General features: G+C 34.6%; 1 protein-coding gene across 5 annotated transcripts; it reads left to right on the forward strand.

The window, feature by feature from the left end:
- Nucleotides 1–338: 338 nt before the first annotated feature.
- Nucleotides 339–23263, forward strand: LOC132156240 (liprin-beta-1-like). Of its 5 annotated transcripts, XM_059565151.1 has the most exons (28): nt 339–484; nt 5877–5960; nt 6644–6849; nt 7508–7594; nt 7877–7990; nt 8194–8325; nt 10818–10910; nt 11074–11166; nt 12053–12170; nt 12686–12730; nt 13369–13430; nt 13521–13605; nt 14284–14423; nt 15568–15674; nt 16116–16175; nt 16378–16438; nt 16828–16999; nt 18140–18281; nt 18972–19103; nt 19324–19474; nt 19611–19722; nt 19835–19923; nt 20229–20351; nt 20427–20552; nt 20901–21089; nt 21203–21370; nt 22471–22536; nt 22633–23263. In XM_059565151.1, exons 2-28 carry the CDS (start codon nt 5897–5899, stop codon nt 22717–22719), a joined length of 3024 nt encoding a protein of 1007 aa, XP_059421134.1. In that variant the 5' UTR covers nt 339–484; nt 5877–5896; the 3' UTR covers nt 22720–23263. The 5 variants fall into 5 exon arrangements, with proteins under 5 accessions (XP_059421134.1, XP_059421136.1, XP_059421135.1 ...); XM_059565153.1 differs by lacking the exon at nt 16116–16175; XM_059565152.1 differs by lacking the exon at nt 12686–12730.
- Nucleotides 23264–24210: the final 947 nt, after the last annotated feature.

Raw genomic sequence — 24210 nt, forward strand, 5'->3', positions numbered from 1 at the left:
CACTTCCAAAGTGCTGAAAAAGGTTTATTTTTATTTTTTATTTATTTATTTATTTATTTCTCTCTTTTTTTGACGTTTCACCATATTTATGAGTGAAGTATTTCCAAATGTACTTAAACTCCATTTATGCGTTAATAATGCTACTACGGTGATCGATCATCTTGTGAATATTAATTAGATGGCGGTGACGCAATATGATACACTTCCTATGGCGAAAAACGATGTTTGAATATTAATTAGATAGCTCAGTGACCATCCAATGGCGAAGACATGGCTTATGAATATTAAGCAGCCCGCCTTCGCCGTAGTAGGATAGTTCCTGCCTGTGACGTGACGTCCAACATTCCCACTTTCATTGTCGACATGGCGCTGGCGAGGTGGGAGCACCAACTACGGAAAGAGCCAATCTCGTAAAGACATTAAAAGACTAGGAAAAGCGTCCACGGATTTATATTACACACTTTTAGACGGCGGTCCAGATTCGGTAAGAAATCCCAGTATATACTTCTTGTCAGAACAGCTGATAAATATTTGTGCTTTGTGAATTTACTTGGCTTCCTAAACTTGCCCGAGTGGGGAAACTTGCTTGTAATTGTGCACAAATGTATTGTTGTTGTTGTTTAAAGTAGATGACAGAAATATAAACAAACTAAAAGTTATTTTTGTGCGTAGTTATGATAGTATGTTCTCATCACTTCACACTTAAGTTAGTGATATTTTTTTTTCATTGCCTAAGGGATGGAATACAGTATGTAACGTTACGTGTATGAGGTAGCTAATACTCGGAAACCCGCATCGACAAAGTTATGTTTGTAGTGATTGTGCAATATTTAAGACAAAACACAAGCTATATTTTAAACTTTTTATTTTTATTAATTTAATAAATAAGGTGTAATTTGAAGAGCAGAACTAGGTATTTAAGTCACAGCTGTGGTTTCAAGTGATTCACACATTCCACGTAGCCACAGAAGAACAAGAGCTGCTGTTACACGAGTTTCATTTCTTTAACCGCATCCTCACCTGTGATCTGGACTGATACAAAGTTTTACAGAACTTAATTGTTACTTTTCAGCTGTACAGTCTATGGAAATATGTTTGACTTCCAGTGACTTGATCTTTTTAAACGATCTTTTTAATAGTTTAATAGACAAGTTGTCACACTCGACGTTGTTAAAAAAGTTATACATCAATAACTATTTGGTTTTTAATCAAGTCAGTAACAAATAGAGAATTGTGTGGTTTGTATGTTTTTTTTTCAAATAACTTTTGTGAACCCTACGAAATTTTTTTAAAATAATATTATAATTTGTAATAGTTAAATATTTAAGCAGTTATTTTTTGGCCAATACATGTTTTGATATTTAAAAAATAAATGTTTTACACGTTTGCTGTTTCATGAATTGTTCGGTCTTTCAGTCAGCTTTAGCTTTTTCATACTAATAAAGGTGTTTATTTTTGTTGCCAGCATTTTAAGGTATAAAATAAAACGCCTCTCAGAAATATTATAGTAAAGACTGTGAGTTAACTCCACTACGCTGTGAAAAAATATTTTTTCAAACTTTTAAATAAAACAAATAAGTGTGATTTACCAGAAAATACTGTTTCAGCTTTTCTACTTCAAAATTGCACATTTAATTCCTTGTGTCACATGCCGTTTCTTTGCAACTATTCTGAAGTTTTTGTAGTTTTAAGCTTTGTCCTTGTAACTGTTGTGAATATGTAATTTAGGTCCATGTCAGTCACACATCTGTGAAATTGTGAAATGGTGTGATGTTTACAGTAACTGCCTGTACTTAAAGACTTCAAAGAGCAATATTTTCTTGTGTTTGCAGCCCAGGAGTAAGCCTGCAGGTTTCATCAGCCATCTTTATTTGTCGTGTAACAAACTTTGTTACCATCTTGAAGGGCTAAAACACACGTGTGTTTTTCCTTCATCCACTATGATATTTGCGAACACATCTGTGCATTTACCTAAGCGGTGTGGAATTCTTTTTATTTTTACAGTTAGCATATGAAAGCCCTCTCAATACAGGCAGGGATCCCTTCTCTGTTCCATGTGGTTATGTTAAGTATGATGCATCATATTCAATGACGACGCCTTGGCTTGGTGACAGGATATTTCAGATCAGTGTCAGATGGGTGTCACTTTAGAAGTTTTGAGGGTGAGAACAATCAGTGTTAGTGTTTCATTGACTGCTGTATAAAACTCTGCTTAGGGATGCCTAATATAGCCACAATTATGTGGAGTTAAGTTTAAGCAAATAATTTTTTTTTTCTATTTCTGACATGTGTAAGAAAATGAGCCTGTTGTAAGCAGGGGCTGTCCTCCTCCCACATGCACAGGCTGGGCTGAAGGCTTGTGCACATTTGTGTTTCAAACATCTTTTATAACTCTCTGCTTGGCTCAAACGCTGCGATCACCTCTGACTGCATCCACCTGAAACCAGGCATTGCATTTATCAGTGTTGAAAGATTTTGTATATAATAACCTATTGAAAGTGAAAGTGAAAGTCATGACATTTGGAATTGGTGCTCTGCATTTAACCCATCCAAGTGCACACACACAGCAGTGAGTAGTGAACACACACACCTTGAGTAGCTATATCCAGTGCCCGAGGAACAATATAATAATATCATCAATTTTCATGCTGTACATTATTATGTTTTGATACTTAAATGAACTTAAATTTACATTTTAAACAGTTGTTTTGTTACTTTTTTAAATAAAATTATTTTAATTAGTTATTTTTTCATTAATTTATCATAAATATAGAATTTTACTTTTGGCCATTTATTGGTTAACACCCATTGTTTATTTAATGTTTTTTTTTTTATCATTCATTGTGCAAATATTACTATCGGCATTTACTAGAAAGCTTGGCATACATATTTATTTATCTGATGAACATGTGCTTACAGGTCCATTAATGATGTCTTTCCCATGACTCCGGCATGCTTCTGTGCTTGCTTTAGCTTGACTTGAGGCAAATTTGCTGACTTACACGGCTCGTCTGCCATAAATGCTTTTATTTCTTTTGAGATGAATGACCCGAAGGCTGCTATTTTTCCCCAGCATCATCATGTGCCAGCAGAGGTTTTTCTGTCAGTCAGTCACAGATCTTCAGTGAGGGATAGTAGCTAATACGACTCACAGTGTGGAGCAGATAAAGGTCATACACGATGCCCTAAAGTGCCCGACTGATGGATTTGAGAAGCCATTAGTGTTTTTTCCCTTATTCTCATGCTCATATTCATAACCGTTTTTAATGCTATCTTGAGCCCTTTTCAGGGAACAGTTTTAGTGATATTTATTCACGTTCAAAGTCAACTGATTCCTATTGTCAATTGCTCCTACAGGCTTGTGTTCAAGAAAATATTTCCAAACAAAGGGTCGGCTTCATGTCTCACAATCAGTTTCTTCCCACTTAATATCATTATTGGCATGTTTTCTCATAAGATCTATTCCAGGATTGTTGAAACACTTCAAGATTTTCCTTTGTCTGTGATTTTAGAAAAATACTGCATGATGTTTTTGCATGTACATAAACTGTTTTGATGTTTATAGGTCTGAATCCAAAGTCTTCTCTGTTTGACTTCACACAATTCAGAGAGGAAATATGAGCTTCATAAAGAACATGTTATCGCTTTTCACTGGCTGGAAGCCACTATGTTCCCACCATGAGAGGAAATTCCAGCCCTGAAAATAATCTGCAATGCAAAGCTTCCTTAGCTTGAGTCTATGCTGTATGGTTGTTGGCTCATAATAAAAGGCTTTCCAGACAGAGAGAGAATCTCCAATTAGTTCTTGTTTGCTGCTTTGTTAGCTTTACATAGTAATAATATAATGTAGATCAACAGAACTATTTAGAAATGTGCAGGAAAAAATGACCCAAATCGTGCTGTGTGAACGTGACCGATGTGATGTTTTTATAGCACAGCATTTGTAGACATAACAGGAGTCTCCACACAAGGTTTTGATTTGTTATTTACATAGTTAAGGCACCAGATTGAAATGTTCCATAATAGTTGACTGGATCAGAGAATTGTTGAAAAAATAACACACTAGTGAAGCACATTAGTTTACTCTGACCTTGATTTCATAGTATCTTCTGAAACCTGTTCAGAGGAAAGTGTTTGATCCACTTTTCTTCTAACAGAATGGCTCCATTAACACGTCAGTGTTTGGGATTTACAAGATTGTTTACTAACAGATGTCACTCATAAATCAGCCTGTGCATACATGTATTTGGAGTCAGTCCCCTTTTATAACTTGCATTGGCCTTACTAGAGGAAATTCACCCAACATAATGAAGTAAAAGTAGTTTGTTTTCCATTAGAAATCTAGTTGAGTTAAAGTAACCACATTTAAATCTACTAAATCTACTTTAAATCTAAAGTGCACGTTTTCCAAAAATGTACTCAAGTAAAAGTAGTTTGATATTACCTGTCTCTGACAATATTTAGCTCTATGACAACAGCTTTGGTGCTATAAGGTCATGGCCAATGTAAATGCTGCAAATGAAATGTGTGTACGTACTTGTATATTCTGTACAGAGCTAGTTATTAGAAGATAAGGGGACTTGTATGTTTTGAGATTCTTATAATGGCTTGCTGTCAAGCTAATTTTCTTTGATAATCCCTGTGTACGTCTTGCACAATATTTGTGTTTACACATTTGAAAGCATTATTAACTGCTAATTCACTGTATACTGCCTTTAGCATAGTCCTTTACCAGAACACATAAATTCAGAGTGGTGCTTTGTGATTTTATGCTTTACATATTTCTTTGAATGACTTCAAATGGTTGAGTAGCTCCTCTTACTTAGATCACAAGCCATTTCTATGCAGAAAAACCGAACAACCACTTAGCATAGCAGACTTTCCCTTCTTTCAGATCTGTAAATTAACCTTTGGCCTATGTTGTGTTTGTGCATTATGGCAGAGAAATTTTTGAACATTGGTGGATGGGATATCAGAACATGACAGGGTGTCTCTTCACCTCCTTGTTTCGAGGATTAAAACTGAGAGAATGCCGCCGATGTGCTCTCGGGCCGTGAGCCAAAAGGGTCTAACAATGTGTCCCTGCTAGTCCCCAAACAATGTACCCAGTGTCCCCAGCAGCACAAGCACTGTGCCAATAATTGAAATAAATGGCTCAGTTATTCTTTAAAATCTGTGGGTAATGGTTGGAGCTTGACTGTTACCCAGGGAACAGTAGAGAGCTGAGAACCAGCCAACCTTTCACCCAAAGGATGTGCTCTACTCTCTGGGACTATCACAGGGAGACCCCGTCCAGATGAATGTGCAGTTAGATATGAAGATGAGTGGGAAGGGTTGAGAAATATACTTTCATGCATTGTAGTTTATGTGCTCACATCAGTGTTGCTATCATTAACTCAAATTAAGTTAAACAAAATTACTGAAAATTCAAAAAGTTGCCATGGCAGATAACAAAAATAAATTTAGAAAATTAAAATAAAAATAAAAGCTAAATAGAAATGAGCGGAAAGAACATAAATGACAAAATCACATAACAACAGTAAACTTATACTGAAATTAAAATGAAAACTGAAAAAATATATAATAAATACTTTAATAGTATATAAATAATAGTAAAATGACAGTAGGTCACTTTTTTTTGTATATTCGGCCTCTGTGTATGTTATTCTGATCGGTCTCTAAATTCTGTTTAGTTCTACCCAAAGTTTTGGTGACAAACACAAAACACAATTGCATCTATTTCTTCATTCAGATTTGTAGTTTTGACTTATTCAGTGCCCAAGCCTGCAAAAGGCTGCTATTGTGTTAAGAGATTGCCAAAATGCATTTTGTGCTGTTGACTGTAATATTTATTTTGTTAGTTCCTCTTTATTCAGGATTAACAGAGCTGAACAAGATGATGTCTGATGCCAGTGACATGTTGGCAGCAGCCTTGGAGCAAATGGATGGTATTATAGCAGGTAATTTTGTTACCTATGAGTCATATAGCTTTTTCAACATTTCAGTTAAAAGTGAAATGAAACCCCTATCCCAAATCCAACGGTCCCTCCAGATTTAAACCTGACAAAATAATTAACTTCATTGGTAAACATGTTCATTCTATCCACATTGGAAATATTCTGCAGTTCTACAAAGAAAATGTTACAGACTCATTTCATGAAACCTCACTAAGTTTTACATAGAGTAAGATTGGACCGATATCAGCATCCTGACCAAACGGTCTGGCATATGATGTAATTTATCACTAGCTTATTACAAGGCTGACATTTCAAGTTGGAGTCGCCTGTCAGATCACATGATTTCCTGAGGTTTTAGCAATTAAAGCATTTACTCTGCCTTGGTTGTGACTTTAGAACTTGAGTGGATATTCGCCCACGGCATGCTTTATGATAAGGTCATACTATCTTTTATTCCACACTACATGATACTTGTGTTTTTTATAATGATTTCTCAGTTCCTAAATGCCATACATTGTGCTTAATGTGTACTATTGTAAAATATTTTCTTATTTTTGTATTGCTTGACTCTCATGAGCATTTAATGTATTGCTCTACAAAATGTTTTGCACATATTATTGTTTGAATAAAAAAACATGACCAGCTCCCTATAACTGATTTTATTTATCTTTGTCTTTGGCACTCAGGCTCCAAAGCTCTGGACTACTCCAATGGCATCTTTGATTGTCAGTCCCCAACATCGCCGTTCATGGGCAGCTTGCGAGCCCTCAACTTACTGGAGGACCTCAGGGGCATTCTGGAGCTTATGGACACTGAGGAAAGAGAGAGCTTGCGTTGTCAGATCCCAGACTCTACTGCAGACAGTCTGGTGGAGTGGCTGCATGGTCACCTGGTACATACACCACATTCCAGAACTCTGGAATTCACAGTGTCTACTCTAGATTTGAACATGAGCTAACATACTATGTGTTGCCATGTTGTAAGGTAGTACATGGTTATTTATATTTCCTTTATTTATAGGAAGTATATTTTCCCGTTAGCCCATAGTCTGTTTTCAGTGACAGTCAAAACTATGTTATGTGTAGGTTTGTGCTTGTTGGAAGTATTTTCAGTTTAATGCTTTATATAAAATTGCTAGGCCACTGCTCAAGATTATCATTCTGACGTAATAAGGGTTCAGTGTTTTAAATTTATTACTGTATCATGTTCAGTAGTTCTATTCATAAATAAGACATCAGTGCAGTTTAGCTTTATCATTGCCTCAAGATATTAGTTACATAATAATTTTTTTGTGTGTGTCTTGAGACAAATTGAACAACTGCCAAGGGAAAGACAACACATAGTACCATATTTAGTCAGTTTATGTGGCATGATTTTTGATATTTTGTTGGCATGATACATGGTTCATGAAAACCCTGAATCTCAAGTAACACTGTTTTTCTCAGAATTACTTGCTTTTAAAAGCAAAAAATTACCTGTTTCAGGACATGTTGTGGTGGATTCCAGAAGTCTTTAATATTAAAAATTTTTCAATATTTTTTTTGGGGCAGTCAAATGGACACATTTCAATCACTGGTGATGTTTACCAGGACAGACTTAATCGTCTTGAAAGTGATAAAGAATCCCTTGTGCTTCAGGTAACGTTGTATATACATGCACATACAAGGTCCACAAGATTTTTACAATATTTTTGAGGGGAGCACAAGCTGCATATTGTCATAAATGTCATAAATACGGAAATATTGTTAAATATTATTACAATTTAAAATAACTGTCTTCTTTTTAAATATATTTTAAAATGTAACGTTTATAATAAATGTTTATTTATAATAATTAAAAAAATATATAAATGTGTCAATTTAATGCATTCTTGTGTATAAAGTAATATTTTATTAAAATAAAATGATCTTTCTTTGCAGGTAAGTGTTTTGACGGATCAAGTGGAGGCGCAGGGTGAAAAGATAAGGGACCTAGACCTGTGCCTTGATGAACACCGGGAGAAACTTAATGCAACTGAAGAAATGTTGCAACAGGTGGGTTTAAAGATATTTCTTTTATATTAGAGACATGGTATGGCAGTTGGGTCAAGTACATTTGGCACAGTAAAGCTTATTTTCAGCCCGTAGTTTTCTATCACTTCTTTACTATACTGTCCAATCACAAGCAAAAGATTATTAAATGTATTAATAAGGCGGATTTTCCTTGTTCATGCTCCTTTTTTAACTCTTGTTCCTAGGAACTCTTGTGCAGATCAGCCCTTGAGACTCAAAAATTGGAGCTTATGGCAGAGGTTTCCAAATTGAAGCTGAAGTTAACAGCCATAGAGAAAGAGAGACTCGATTTTGACGACAGATTCGGAGATAGTGAGGTAAGAAACATACATATGCATGAGGGAAATAATTGTGTAATGATATCTTTTTTTGAAAATGTCAATGGCTGTGCTTTAATTGTAATGCCATTCAATGGTTAATTTGTGATTCTGCCTTTGGTGCACAGAGCTCTTTTGTTTTGATAGTCAACCGTTTGTTTTTGTACAAGCCTGAAGTAGAAAGACATGCATTCAACAACGCGATCTGTTTGCGCTCAGACATCTACCAATCACGTCATGTTGTGGTACAGTGGTCCGTTCCAGTGCACTGGAATGTTGGGCTTTTAACTATTCTCTGCTTTGTTTGCTGTCTGGGCAAAATGGTAAATGCAAAAACAGCCTTTACCAGATACCATTTCCTCTCCAAAGATTGGTTTAGGTGGCCTCTTTTCTCTCTAGAAAGCAGTCATTACCACTAAGGAATATGAATGGACTATGGGGATGAATGGGAGAAGAGGAAAGGGTCCTCAGCAAGAGGGTGTTGGGATCCATTGGAATCGTTTTCCACATCGCTGGTTTCTACTATTTCAGATAAACTTGTCCTAAACCATGTTTGGCCACTAACATGTAGTTCACAATTACACTTCCTGTCAAAGTGGGAGTTTCTTGGCACAAATTAACTGCAAACTGGAAAGTTTTTTTTTATGTGTTCATTCAAATCTAGTCATTTCAGACTAGATGCAAAGCAGGCTATTATCTTAAGAACTCCAGACCAGCTTGTCTCGGTTCTTGTCCATAACATGTTTTACTTAGGCTTGGGAAATGCTGTTATCACTTTAGCAGGTGTTTTTGAGTCAGACAACATCCAAAAATGGAGAAAAGCAAGAGGATGATTTCAGATTAGGGTCATGAAGATGAACCAGTCTTTGCACCTGTGTGTTCACAGTCTGCCACAGAAAACAGCTTTTGTCTCATTGTTGATGACAAATGTTCCATTTCAGGCATTTCTTTGTGATTGTGTTTTTCATTCTTCTTAGAGTATTATTGAACATATACAAATTATTTATGGTTTAAACTGTGCACTGGCAAGTGTGTTTGGTCTAGGTCGGTCAACACATTCTTCAAAGATAAAAATTATTTGTGCTCTTTCCTGTTATTTTGCTGCCACATAATTTACTGTCTCAGCGAGTCTCCAGTTAGTTTCCCAAAATGTCGTCTTTTTATCCTGTTAAGACTAAGACTATAATATGTCTTTTTAGATTTTGAACTGAATCAGAACTACTGTAGCTTGAAATATTTTATATCTACACTACTGTTCAAAAGTTTGTGACTGGTAAGATTTTTTTAAATGTTTTAAAAATAGGTCTCTTATGTTCACCAAGCCTGCATTTAATTGATCAAAAATGCAATAAAACAGTATTTTTGTTCAATATTATTGCAATTTAAAATAACTAATTTTTAAAAAAAAATAAATTGTGTATATATATTTTAATTACAGAAATTAATTACATTTTAAAATATATTTATTTGTATGTATATATATATATATAAATATATATATATATATATATATATATATATATATATATACAAATAAATATATATATATATTTGTGTATATATATATGTATATATATATATATATATATATACATATATATTTATTTGTGTATATATATATACATATATATGTATATATATATGTATATATATATATATGTGTATATATATATTTTAAAATGTAATTAATTTCTGTGATGGCAAAGCTGAATTTTCAGCAGTCATTCATTACTCCAGTCGTCAGTGTTTCATGATCCTTCAGAAATCATTATAAAATGCTTATTTGGTGCTTATTATTATTGTTGTTATTATTATTATTATTATTATAACATTTCTTATCACAGTTGAAAACCGTTGTACAGTTGTACTGACCCAAAAATTTGAACTGTAGTGTATTCTGATTTGTCCTTTGAGTTTTCCGGATCACTGCTCCAAGCATCTGTATTTTAATGAGTGTTTACAACTGGCTGTTGTTTATTGAATCATAAATCCACGCCTGAATGCTAGACATCCTGACAAAGAGTTTGGCCCTGAAAGGCCTGAGTGCTGAATGGATGGTTTTCACTATATTCTTGTTTTTTTATGCTTGTAAATAAATATTGAATACTTAATCTGTTTGTTAAACAAACCATTTCAAATTTGAGAATTGGCTTCTCTTTGAAGCCCTTTGAAGCAAAATGGTTTCTAGAATATGGAATATTGCCATGATAATCTGTGAGTGTTTAGAAAAGATTATTAATATTTTTAGATTCTGTGCATTAGTGACCCTCAGTTTTTTTTATTGTTTTATTTTTATTGTAACTATTGTGTGTGTGTGTGTGGTAATCGACAGCATACATATGCCAGTTTAACTTAAACCCATTCAACAGTATATTTCACATTATTAAACAAATATTAATAATAAAATAGTGTTTAGAAAAACAAGTTGTTGATAAAATGCTTAAGACACTTTGTGAAATTCTATGGAGATTTTTTGCCTTTTTCCTTTTTAGGGTTTGATTTTGGAGATTAATGAACTGAGATATCGCATTTCTGAGTTGGAGAATGAACGGTTACAGTATGAGAAGAAACTGAAATCCACTAAGGTGAGTTTCAACGCTAGTTTCTTACTAGTGAAAACATCTACATGTTACTATCTTTAAGCTTGCATAGGGATTCTCTTCTTCTTTTGTCTCTCTTGCACATCTTTCTTGTTATCTTTAAGTGTCTATTTTCCTTTTCCTCCTTGGTTAACCTCTCTGCCGCTAGTCGCTAATGGCCAAACTCTCTAGCCTGAAACTCAAAATGGGCCAGATGCAGTATGAGAAACAGAGGAAGGAACAAAAAATCCAGGCGCTCAAGGTCGGAATACCTCAGGGTGGTTGTACTGCTTCTGGTTGTGATACAGTTTTTTTTTTTTTTTTTTTTTGCTCTGTAACTTTGCTTTTTGGCATGTTGTATCCAGATTTAGTTTAAGGTTTAAACATTTGACATATACAGTGGTCACAATTAATATTTGATTAACAATGCAGTGACATTCAGAGTTGCTTTAGAGTCAAAATACATTCTGAGACCACTGTTAATGAGCCTATTATCTCATGTCACTCACTACAGTATCAAACCTTTAACTGTCTCAGCTTGACTGTGAGCTCCATAGCCCTCCATTTTGCACAATGATGTACAGACAAAGTTCTCATCATGATTTGAAAGCTGCTCATTAAATCTGCCCTCCTCTCTAAGCAGTGGCACCAGTATAAGATCTGCTTTAGTGTTAGGCTCTATGTGATGTTTAAGCCTGGAGAGCTAAATTTCAGACTGCTTTATAATGCACAAGAAGCTATTTCTGTTACTGCTCCTTACTGTAACATACATAGTTAAGTCACAAGGTTTGAAAAGCTCAGTGTGAGATTGTGTTACTGTAGTTTTTTGGTGTTATAAACGTCTCTACCACCCTGGCAATGTATTGAACTCTTGAATGAAGTTCTTGAATGTGATCTTTATTAGTGGTATTCACCTATATAATTGATTAATTTAATATTTGCGAGATAATCCAATAAATCTGCATGCTTGTACGATTAACAAAAAAAACAAGTAATTATGTCTAACTTTCATTTTGCAAGTGCCATGTACTGAACTCTGATAGTAATTAGTAACTGCATGGTTTGGTATTACTGGGTGTTTAACCTGTTAATTTCAGAGGTCGTCCAGACTTTGGATCAGAGTTGTGAGATGTGTGTTTAATGTTCAGGAGGAGCTGGTTACGTTGAGAAGGCAGCTGGATGGCAGAGATGGTGATCTGAGGAGGCTGCAGGATGAGACAGGGTCCAGATCCCCAACGCCTGTAGGCCTAGACAGCACAGAGAGAGGTGGGTCATGCATAGTTGCTGTTATTCACACTTAGTAATCACAGTATTGCCTGTCCCAGCATGCCCTAGAGGGGTCTAGTTTTGTCTTGTCATTATGCAGTTTCTGTGATGATGTACTAACTAATTTAATATAAAATCCGGAGTAGATCTAGCTGTCAGTTGCTATTTTTTTAGAGTTTATTTTGTTATTTGCTTTGATTTGCTTTTGATGTTTGTTTTGTCTTCACTTGATATATTTAAGTTTTTGCTTAGTATTTTTGTTGTTGTTGTTTTTGTTTATTTCAATTTGTCTTTATTTATGTTCATTGTTTTTGCCTTTTTATTGTTTGTTTTGATTAAATGTATTACATTGTTTTCTCTTGTTATTTAGTTTTTGTTTATTTTGATTTTGGTTTATTATCTAGATTTTTTGTTTTCTCTTATGTATTTTTATTTGGTATATATATATATATATATATATATATATATATATATATATATACACGCGTTTAATATTATTACTCTGTCTTAAGCAGTTTTCCATACTGAGGAAACATTAAAAAAGAGGCTCAAAGAGAAACGTAAGGGGACTCCATGTCTACCTTCTACACATACATCCCTTTTTCAGCTTTTTAATCTTTGTACTACTTTTGTCCTCTTGGTCCTCTGCTTTTTGTGCCTGCATGTTTGGGCATGGTACTCATGAAGCTTGCTTTTCTACGACACAAAGTAGTGCAAATCACAGGAAGTTAATGGATTTAAAAATACAAGATATTAGTTATAGGAAAGGGAAAGAAGTAATGAATAACAATCCTTTCTTATGTTGTAGCCCTGACAAAAGTCAGATTGTGGTCACCATCTGGCATGTCACATTTACATTATTGTTTGTTTTTTGCCTGTCACCTCGTACTAAGTTCATTTCTTCACCCCTTCCATTCATTATAGTGCATTGCCCATGTCAACATTCCTCATAACATTGCAGGCTGGACATCCACTCTTATCTGTGGCTGCATACGCTCACGTTTAATCTCCACAAGCTCCTCCTCGCTTCCGTTGTGTACATTTCTCACATTTGTCACAGAAGGTCACTGTTGTATTTCAGTTCAATGTGTCTGTCTACAGTTTATGTGATGCTAAATGTCAGACTTGAGTCTTAATGTATCTTTGCCCTTTAGTGTTTATGAAATAGTCTTTAGTTTACTAAGCCTGTGCTTTGCAGATATGGAAGTACAGAAGATGAAGAAAGCAATGGAGTCGTTGATGGCTGCAAATGAGGAGAAGGTAGTTTTAAGTCATAAGCTTCCTTTCCCATTGCTTTTGAAAATCATGAAGGAACCTGGCATTTAATGCTGTTAATGATGCTTCGTGTAGGATCACAAGATTGAAGAGTTGCGACAGTCACTCATGCGTTACAAGAAAGTACAAGAGATGGTCATGTCAGCACAAGGAAGAAAAGGTGATTTATTTAGCTTTTTAATAAAAAATCCAAAGTGTTGTCAATGAAATGTTTGTCATTCCTGTAATTGGTATTATTTGTATTATTTATGTACTATTGAACTAGCTTTGAATTTATATACAATTAGTTTTTAGAACTAGTTTTACTTTGTTTTTATTTGAATTATTTAGTCTTTTTTTTAATTTTATGTGCCTTTGTCCTTTTATAATAAAAACAAAATTACCTTTATTTTATTTCAGTTTTAGTAGTTTTAGCACTTCATTTTATTTCAGTTATTTGTCTGGCAACATTTCTAACTTTCATTACATTTTTAAAGTTTTGTTTAAGCTGAAGTTTTCATCCAATATTTATGTTATCATTTTATTTTATCTTAGCCTTTTTTAATTTATCAAAATTATTTTAATAATTTGTGAACCGTAACCACACTTTAATACAAAAAAATGCATTATTTAAATTGTAAATTAAATATTGTGGAAGGCGTACATGATGTAAAAACAAATGTGTAAAAAAACTAATGCAATAATGAGAAATGTAATATACTGTATTATATTATATTATACATTCACCCAATTATTTGAATCCTTTAATGTGTTGCTGTTAAGTGACAGGCTGTACTTGTTGTGTGCCATTTTCCGAGCTAATGATCAAATCTCCCTCCTCTCCTGTGTTTCTCTTCAGATAAAGTCAAAGAAGGAGACAGTGATGGGAGCAATAGTGACAGCTCCCTCTCCATGTCCACCCCCCTCTCTGTCTCCATGGACACGGAGAAGTCTCTGCTCTCTTACGCAGAGGAAGTTGCTGTGAGTGGTCAAAATGAGGTAAAATTTTCTTTTCAGACCAACAAAATTCATGTAATAATTCCCTCAAAGTTATACAGTTCACCATTTGTGGCTAGTTTGCATCTTTGTTAAAAAAAACTATGTTTTGTTTTGGCTTGCATAATCTGGAATCACTGCACTGCAAACTAGAATTATTCTTAATTTAGAGCAACACAGGCTGATTGACAGTTCCGCAAAGTTGTGTTGCTTCTGTTTTTTCAAGCTAAAGGCCAAATTGAACACTTGCAGGACACACAGCTTGTCAGCCTATGGCTCATACTGTCACCGATGATCCAAGACGCAGATAGTCACTTGTCAGGGAGTGACTGAATGTCTTCAGATATTACTGTTCAGAGGTGATGGATCCTTGGAATATGATGTATGCACTAGAACGTTTTGAGCCAAGGACCCTGAAAACTGAGTGAATAAAATCAATTTATGTAATCAGTGTTATTCTATTTTTTTACTAGTATTGCATTTTTTATATTGTTTTAATATTGCATTTAAATTTTATTCATGTGTTTCTGTCATTTTTATTAGATTTATAAAAAATTCTTCTGTAGCTTGGTTTTATTTATTTCAGCTTTAGTTTTAGTGGTTTTAGTACTTAAACCAAGGTGACCAGTTTTAATTTGCATTTATTTGCTAAGTTTTTTTATTTAATATTTAGATTTTTTTTTCAGATGTTTTTCACCTAACAATTTTTTTAATAGTTTGTGAATTGTAGCAATACCTGTATTACAAAATCTGCATTCTAAATTGTAAATTAGTTATGTGTTTTGAACAACACCTTCTCTTTCCATTTTTCAATCTATGCTTACAGATCTAAATTTTTACCTGAACAGGTGACGATGACTTAAAACGTTTTCTTTTTTATATTAATGTACTTGTTTTTTAATATCCTTATTGGTAAATGTATGTTCAATACAGCACTTTGGTCAACCCATGGTTGTTTTTAAATATGCTCTATAAATAAAACAAACAACAATCCCTAATAAAAAGGCTTAGGATATTGTATTATATTATATTAAATATTATATTTTTATGCTGGAAAGGTGGACCTCCAGGGGTCTGCATTTTGAAAAATACTGGTATAGAGAATACACTGGTGTAAATTATCTTTGCATGTTCTCTTCTTCTGTAGGCAACAACATTTGTCAGTACACTCCAAGTGCCATCGCTCACAGTACATATAACATCCCCAGACAAAGCAGACAACGATTCAGGCCTGGAACACATGCAGTCATCAAGGTACACTTCAGGACATTAAAACACACCTTTTTGTCTGCTTGAGTTGTTTCTCATGCAGGATCATCATCTAATAAAATCTGGACACGCCAACATTCTTTTAAATCATATCTGTGGCTCTAGGTTTATGTCCAAAAGCGTCCCACCTATGTTACAGCATTCAAGTATCCCATCCTCAGCGTTAGCACCTCTAGAGGATTTCCTTTTGTGTGTTTCATGTTTCATATCGTCTTTTCATCCTTTCTAGTCTTTGAAATGCCTGTTATCTATATCAGAGTTCATGACGTCACCGTATTTATACTATCCCATCATTCTATGGTGTTTAAAGTGTCATTTTCTCACTGTTAACACATCAGTGCATGTCCGTCTATACACCCCACTGCTTACCCATCATGCTTTGCCACCACCTCTGCATCCCAATGCTCGTGTGTTTGTCCTTTGTAGTGAGAGAGAGTGTCAGGAGCCAACTCAGTCACTGAAGACCCCATTAGATGATTGTCCCGAGTGAGTATGTGTGTCAGGTGGAGTTCATTCACAAAAATGGCACATTTTGATTTGCCGGGTATTTTTGTTTGGTAACCTAAAATGCCACTCTTGTGTCTCAACGTGTGTGTCAGACACCTTAAAGTGATTTGATGCTACAAAGTGTTTATGAACATCTGAATGTTGGAAAGAGTGATGGTTACAATGTCTTTTCATGTTTTAGAACTTCAGAGGTCACAAAATCAGCAAACCAGGGCAACCTTGATGAAAGAGCCAGTGAAAAGGTGAATTTCAAAGTCTCAATCAGAACTGGAGTAAAAGTGTATTTGTCTTTAAGGTTTTTATTAGGGTTAGGCAATATATTGAATATTTAAAGTGATTTAAAATTAGATAAAAAAAATTAATACCAGAAGCCGTTAACAGTAGATCAGAAGACAGCAGAGGTAATTCTCTCTCTCTCTCTCTTTAAGTAATACTCTCTTAAATCATAACTATTGTTAAAATTAATATATAAATATTATGAATTGCTGCTGTTATGTTAAATTTGAATTTATTATAATGATAAATCTATTTTAATTTACATTATATTATTGGAATGTTCTTCATATTACATACATAAGCTTATTTGACATGAAAGCTTATAATCTGATTTGTTTCCTTCCTGAACTTTTAGAGCAGTGAACTTGATGAGTTCAAGAAGATCACAACTCTTCCACCCAGATCCCCAAGCTCTTCTCGTACTGCTGAGGATGACAGCTTCGGCACCAGGAAAATGAGATCTTCTTTTGGACGGGGATTCTTCAAGATTAAGGGAGGGAAGAGGACTGCTAGTGCCCCTAATTTGGGTACGACTTCTTCCTTACTTCTAAATCGATATGCCCATGGTCAGTTACAGTTGATTAAAAAAGCTAAAATTACTAAACAAATAAAAAACATCCAAAATAAATGTTTTTTAGATAAAAACATCATGAGTCAAGAGTACCCAAATTAAGTACAAACACCCATTTTCAGGCTAGACCTGCCAAATGGCCTCTCTGAGGAAGGACAGAAAAGGACCTGGATGTGTCCTCTTTTCGTTCTTTCCTTCAAGGAAAAGTCCCTTACCTTGATGCATTTCCACACATAAGTCAAAACACACAGATACAACAAATATTTTACTAATTCTGAAAACCCAAATTATCAAAATCAGTATACAATATAACATTGTAGGAAGGAACACGTTTTTTCAAATGTTATTTTAGCTTCAAGCTTGATTCAGAAATCGTCTATCTTTAGAAAGGAAGACATTTTGGAGCAAAGTTGGTTTATTTTCATTTCTTTTCTTCAAAGCAGGAGGTGATATTAAAATTTTAGGCAATTATTTTGAAGTCCTCTTGTCAAAATAATAGTCTAAATAGATTTGTTTTAACATTGGGCTCATGTAGTAGCAAACGTGAGTCCTTTGAGATGAAGAATATAGAGGTTCTGTCGTCATCGCATGTTATTTTTCGACCACATTACCCAGCACTCAAATATTCTGACCACGTTCTCACAACTCTATATGTTCCCCTCACATCCAAACTACCATAAGAATGAACATTCAGGCTGGATTTAGTTTCATTCAATAACAGAGATGTTATTTCTTCCATTGTTATCACTTGCATGTCAGCATGTGACTTTGTTCCATGGTTCCACTCCTAAAATAAACCAGATCCATTTGTTCTTCAGTCCAGACGAGAAGTCATCTGCAATCTTGCCGCATGATGCTGATTCCAGTAGTTCAAGGAAGACGCTTTCATTTTAGGGCTTTATTTCTTTTAAACTTCCTGTTATTCATGACATTTTTACTGCTCTGGTCTCCAACTGAACAACTGCCCTGTTTTTTCTCCCTTCCCATAATCTTTAGTTTATTTGATGCTCGACGGACTGTGGTATTATGGGTAATGTAGTTTGCTGTGGTGACAACAGGACATTTTCTGTTCTTGTGTATGTGTTTGTTTGCACAGCTGAGACAGAGAGGGATGGCACTGAACATCTGGATCTGGCAGGCATGCCGCAGAGGTCAGCTGACAGTGACAGCACACACACTCTCCCCATTTCTCCGGAGGGCAAGAAAAAGTCAAAAGGAATCAAAGCACTCTTTGGAAAGTGAGTCTAAAACAGCTGCAGGGTTGGACGTTTCAGACACTTGGCTTCTTTCCTTATCTAGCATATTTTATGTTCTGCCAGTCTTATTGTTAACTAATCCTAAAACTATTAAACATTGGTTTTATTAATTGAAAAAGGCTTAATTAAAACAAATATTAAAGTACTAAAATTATTAAATCTGAAATATAAATTAAACCTGAATAGAAAAAACAACTAAATTAAAAACTAAAACTAACTAAAAAAATTAAAATGACAAAAGTACATACATAATTACAAAAACAGTACAAAATAAAAGCCAATTCAATTATAATAAATATAATAAATGCTATACAAGTAAAAAAAAAAATACTGTATACTGAATATTTAAAGAATATATTATTGTAATACTTTAATTTCTAAGAAATATTATAAGTGATATTATTCTAAAAAATAAGTATCATATTGCAATATTATTATGAATGTTCTGATTTACTTAATATAAACCTCTATGTAAGTTTTTTTTTTCTTTTTTCTTTACATGAACAAAATTTTAAAATGTATTCAAAATCACCCTACATGTTGCAAATTGGCTTTAGAAAATGATTTTTTCTTTGTTTAGCTAATTGTGGACAAATATGTCAGTCATTTAAAGCATGCAGTATCAATAAATGAACTGATGACATTCTTTGACTTTTTCTTTCTTCTTTAAAGGCTCAGAAGAAGTCAATCAACCACATTCAACCTGGATGATAACTTATCAGAAAGTGAGTTTAAACGGGGTGGAGTCAGAGCCACAGCTGGACCCAGGCTGGGTTGGTCACGTGACCTGCAGAACACCAACAGGTCAGTAATCACATTGACACAGGATAGAGCTCCTTCTCAAAATGGAAAGATCTGCTGTTGGGAAACACAGACTTACATGTTGCTTATTGATCCAGAGTTTCAGTTCCTGATTAAAATCTCATTTATTATGTTGCCAGTGTGACATTTTTGTGGCAAATATCTCCAGCAGTCACTATATGGTGATTGTACCTTCTAAGATCTGCTTGTTTGTGTTTTCCAGTGAGCTGGATACACCGTTTGCACGCTGGTCCCAGGAGCAGGTGTGTGATTGGATGCAGGAGCAGGGACTGGGGTTGTACGTGAGTTTGGCAAGGCAGTGGGTCGCCTCAGGCCAGACGCTCCTGCAGGCATCCCAGCAGGATCTGGAAAGAGTGAGCTCTTATTACTCACAATCAGGATGAGAGCATATAGTGGTGTCGAAATGTTAAAGACCACATTTAAGTCTGATAATAATCTGTTTTCTGTCTGAAATTCATGTTTAAGGACTGTTCTGCCCTCTCTATGCAGGAGCTGGGAATAAAACACCCTCTGCACAGGAAGAAACTGCAGCTGGCCCTGCAGGCATTGGGCTCAGAGGAAGATGACAACAAAAGCAAACTAGACTACCACTGGGTGACAAGTAAGAAATAGATGTTTATTTATCCGCAGTATCAGATTTGTTGTTAAATTCTTATAAAACTAAGGCTGAATGTATCAGGTTGAATCTCTTAACCCCTTACCTTCTGTTCTAGGATGGCTTGATGACATTGGCCTCCCGCAGTACAAGACTCAGTTTGACGAGGGACGTGTGGATGGACGGATGCTTCACTATATGACTGTGGTTAGTCTTTTTCCTGGTTAAACTTGCATTTTGACACATAAATGAAAAGTTTTAATCTATGAATAAAAGGTTAAACTAGCTTTTAATGTTTTTGAAAAAAAGCTGTATTTATTTGATTAAAAGTAAAAGTTAATATTGTGAAAAATTATTATAATTTCAAATGCGTGTTTACTATTTGAATAAATTTTCAAATGTAATCATTTTTTGTGATGGCAAAGCCGAATTCCAGTCATTAGTCAATGTCACGTGATCCTTGAGAATTCTAAACTGCTTCAAGTCCACTCTCTCCTGTCCATGCTGAACAGGATGACCTGTTGTCTCTGAAAGTGGGCAGTGTTTTACATCACCTCAGTATTAAGAGAGCCATCCAGGTGCTCCGACTCAACAGCTACGACCCCAACTGTCTGCGACGAAGACCTTCAGATGAGGTAGAAAGAGAGACCAAACTCTAATCTGTGCTATCTTGTATTTTTTTTTACTTATTCTAGCAATCCTTATTTCAGAACAACATAAGTCCTGCTGAGGTCTCTCAGTGGACCAACCACCGTGTGATGGAATGGCTGCGGTCTGCTGACCTAGCTGAATATGCACCCAACTTGAGGGGCAGTGGAGTACATGGAGGACTGATGGTGAGAAATTACTTAGTACTAGTTAAGGTTATTGGTTGGAATGGTTTGAATTTGTACTAGAAACCGAAAAGTCGTAGGTTAAAAGCTTGAAAGGGTTGATCCATAAACCAGGATGCTAGCAAGGTCATAGGTTTGATTCCCAGGGAAAGCAAGAAGTGATGTGCCTTGAATGCAATGTTAGTCACATTGGATAAAAGCATCTGTGAAATGCATGTGTTAATGTAAAGTATATCAGGACCTTTATCATAGGAGTTAACCCCAGGTTGCTAAAGTGGCAATAAAGCTGAGGTCTGCAAAAGTGCAATTTTTTTTCTTATCAAATGGTATTAATTTTGTTCGTGGTTTCAGGTGCTGGAACCTCGCTTCAATGTGGAGACAATGGCTTTGCTGCTGAATATTCCCCCCAACAAGACTCTGCTGCGGAGGCATCTGGCTACACACTTCAACCTGCTGGTGGGTTCTGAGGCCCAGCAACTCAAACAGGAGTGTCTAGAGAATCCAGACTACACCTTACTCACCGCCACGGCTAAAGTCAAGGTATGATGCAGAACATCTCCAGACCATCTACTGCAGAACTTGCTTATGTTTCATTCATTTTGGAGTTCAAATGCTGACATATTTTTAATTTAAATTCTGTCTGTCAAATTTAGCCACACAAGCTGGCGTTTGGAGGGTTTGGTAGGAAGAAGAAGCAAGAGGATAATGAAGAGTATGTCTGTCCCATGGATGTGGAGATGCCCAAAGGACGCAGCTTCCAGAAAGGCTACAGAGGCATGGAGCTCCAGATCTATGATGATGACCTAGATCGATTCGACCAGGTAGTGATAGAAGCTTTGTGGTGCATGATGGACTCTGATGCTTCACTTTGCTACAGTGTGAAAAGCAGTGACCACTGCCACTGATCGACCTTGGCTGTCTGATAGACAGGTTTATCGTTAACGTTTAATACCACAAAAGTCATGTGATAGTTTTGCTCAATAATAATTTAACAAAAATATTTTACATATTTAATATATCTAAATATATAATACATTTATTATTCGTATATTTATGTAATATTTAGTTTTCACTTTAAGTTTTAGTAAACAGAATTTAATGTAAAAAAAAATGTAATAACATTTAATGCATTTAAGGTTTATATAAGTCAAAATGGTTAATTATCAATAATTACCAAAAATTATATTTGGCAAATATCTACCAATATTTTTTTTATATTTAATTTAAAAATTGTGTATAAAATATTGTATATATATATATATATATATATATATATATATATATATATATATATATATATATATATATATATATATATATATATATATATATATATATATATATATATATATATATATATATATATATATAAAATTATTATTATTATTATTTAAAAAATTAAACAGTAATAATAGTTTTTGTAAGCAGTATCTTTACGCTCACAAAATTTGCATTCATTTGATAAAATAAAAACAGTGATATTGTGAAATATTTTTACAATTTAATAGAATGATTTTCTATTGTACTACGTTTTAAAATGTAATTTATTACTGTGAAAGCAAAGAATAATTTTGATTTCAGAAGGATTATGTGACATTGAAGACTAGAGTAATGGCAGATGAAAATTCAGCTCTGACATCACAGCAATAAATACCATTTTAAAATTTATAACAATAGGAAATCATACTTTTAAATTGTAATAATATTTTGCAATTTTACTGTATTTTCGGTCATATAAATGCGGCCTTAGTGGGCATAAGTGACTTCTTTTAAAATTAAAAAAAAAAATCTAATTTATTCCATATGTCCATTTAATTATTCAAAAGTCAGTAACCTTAAATACAAATCATTAAAAACAATGAGTTGATCATTGATTAATCATTAACACCTGTATGAAATTGTTCCTCTTTACAATCCCCAGATGGAGGACTCTGAAGGGACAGTAAGGCAGATTGGTGCTTTCTCAGAGGGCATCAACAACTTAACGGTAACAAGCAGCTGCGCATCTGATCTGACTTGAGTTGCTTTATATATACAGTAGTGTGCTTGAGCCTAAACTTTGCATCCTGTTTTTTGTGATCAGAGTATGCTGAAGGAGGATGAGTTCTTTAAGGAGATCTCCTCGTCGTTCCCCAATGCCAGTGTGAAGGGTGATGACTCCAACATGTGAGGGCACTGCAGGGACACTCTCGCCCCTAGTGCTGCTGCTTTAATCGGAAGTGACTGTGCCAATCCCTCTTCCAACACCCCCACACGCACCTCTATCTGAATGCCAAATATATCAAACAGAACCACATCTCAGCTCATCGAAACACCAATTTAAAGTATTTCAATTGCCTTTTAAGAACATTTTGTTTAATAATGTCTCATAAAGGTAGATGGAAGAATGTCTTCCCTATGTGTGTGTTATAGATTGTTAGTGGTCATTTTTGTGGATCGATGTGATATTTGAACTAAAATGAGTAGCAGTCCTACTGTAATTTGCTGGTCATTGGATAGATACAGTATGCATTCTTTTTCATCTGCCTGCCTAAATTTGTGACAGATTGTTTGTGCCAGTTATTATAGTGGCAGAAGAGCACAAGGACACTTTCAGTCAAAATCAAAGATATATTTTATTAAATTGTTGATAAATTAAAGTTGTACACTGCCAATAATTAAATTAGCAATGATCATCAATATTTTTGAATGATATATCCAGGAGCAGTCTTTTTTTGTTGTATTTTGACCTGTACATTTTGGTTTATCAAACCAATACATACATTGATACTGCATATGCTTTGTGCATTTGCATGCAGAACAATATACTTTACATCTGGTTTGTAAAGGTTTGCATGTTGTTTAAGTCTCATTTGGATAAAATATTAGCAAAATATTGTTCATTATGAATTATTTTTCCTCTGCTGCAGTACTTAAGGATAGCAATAATGTTCTCGTTTATGTAAATGCTATCATGTAGCATTAATCTTTAATGTGATACTGGCATGTACACAAAATTGTAAGCAGCTGAAAATTATATTGAAAATATATTGAAACTCATAACCATTTCAGAGTTACATGTTTGTACTTTGTTTACTTTTTGCCACCACAGACATACAAAATACATTAAAAATACTTAGATTCAAATAAAAATAAGCACATTTTGTGGTGAAATCATTGCCAAACCAGGCAATTAAGAAGACTTCTGTTGAACAGCATTCAAATCTCAGCAAGTCTTTTGGCTTATTGAATACATTTGTGTACAGAAATCTATTATCGTTTTCATGCAAATTATTACTATCTGAGTCTTCCTATTATTACTAAGTCTTCCTCTGTCATCTCTATGAAAACTATTATAACAAATCCTTAAAGTAATCATGCATGCTTTAGTGTGATTGGTCAACCCTGACCAGCGCGGAGAAAAGAAACTTATATTGATTATATTGTGACAACGTGTTCTGTGTGCTGCTTCAGCAAAAGTTCATAGTTTACACTTCAATAAATGAAATTTTATTAATAAGATTCGGGAGGAGCGCGTCAGATACTTAGCCTAATCAACACAGGTGGACCATAATCAAGTAATCAATCCCATAGTATAAATATCGCTGACTTCCCTCTATCCATTGACGGTTTATCAGCATGCCGGTTCGCTTCGTCTGTCACCTTACCACAGATCCAATTT

This window comes from Carassius carassius, chromosome 13 (genome assembly GCF_963082965.1).
Source record: "Carassius carassius chromosome 13, fCarCar2.1, whole genome shotgun sequence".
NCBI classification, from domain to species: Eukaryota; Metazoa; Chordata; class Actinopteri; order Cypriniformes; family Cyprinidae; genus Carassius; species Carassius carassius.

Excerpts from the sequence above, each read along its gene's own strand:
- LOC132156240 (XM_059565151.1), top strand. The coding sequence starts at position 5,897 with ATGATGTCTGATGCCAGTGACATGTTGGCAGCAGCCTTGGAGCAAATG. Across the intron at positions 18,282-18,971 it reads ATCAAAGCACTCTTTGGAAA|GCTCAGAAGAAGTCAATCAA; the intron begins GTGAGTCTAAAA and ends TCTTCTTTAAAG. Across the intron at positions 20,352-20,426 it reads GACGAAGACCTTCAGATGAG|AACAACATAAGTCCTGCTGA; the intron begins GTAGAAAGAGAG and ends TCCTTATTTCAG.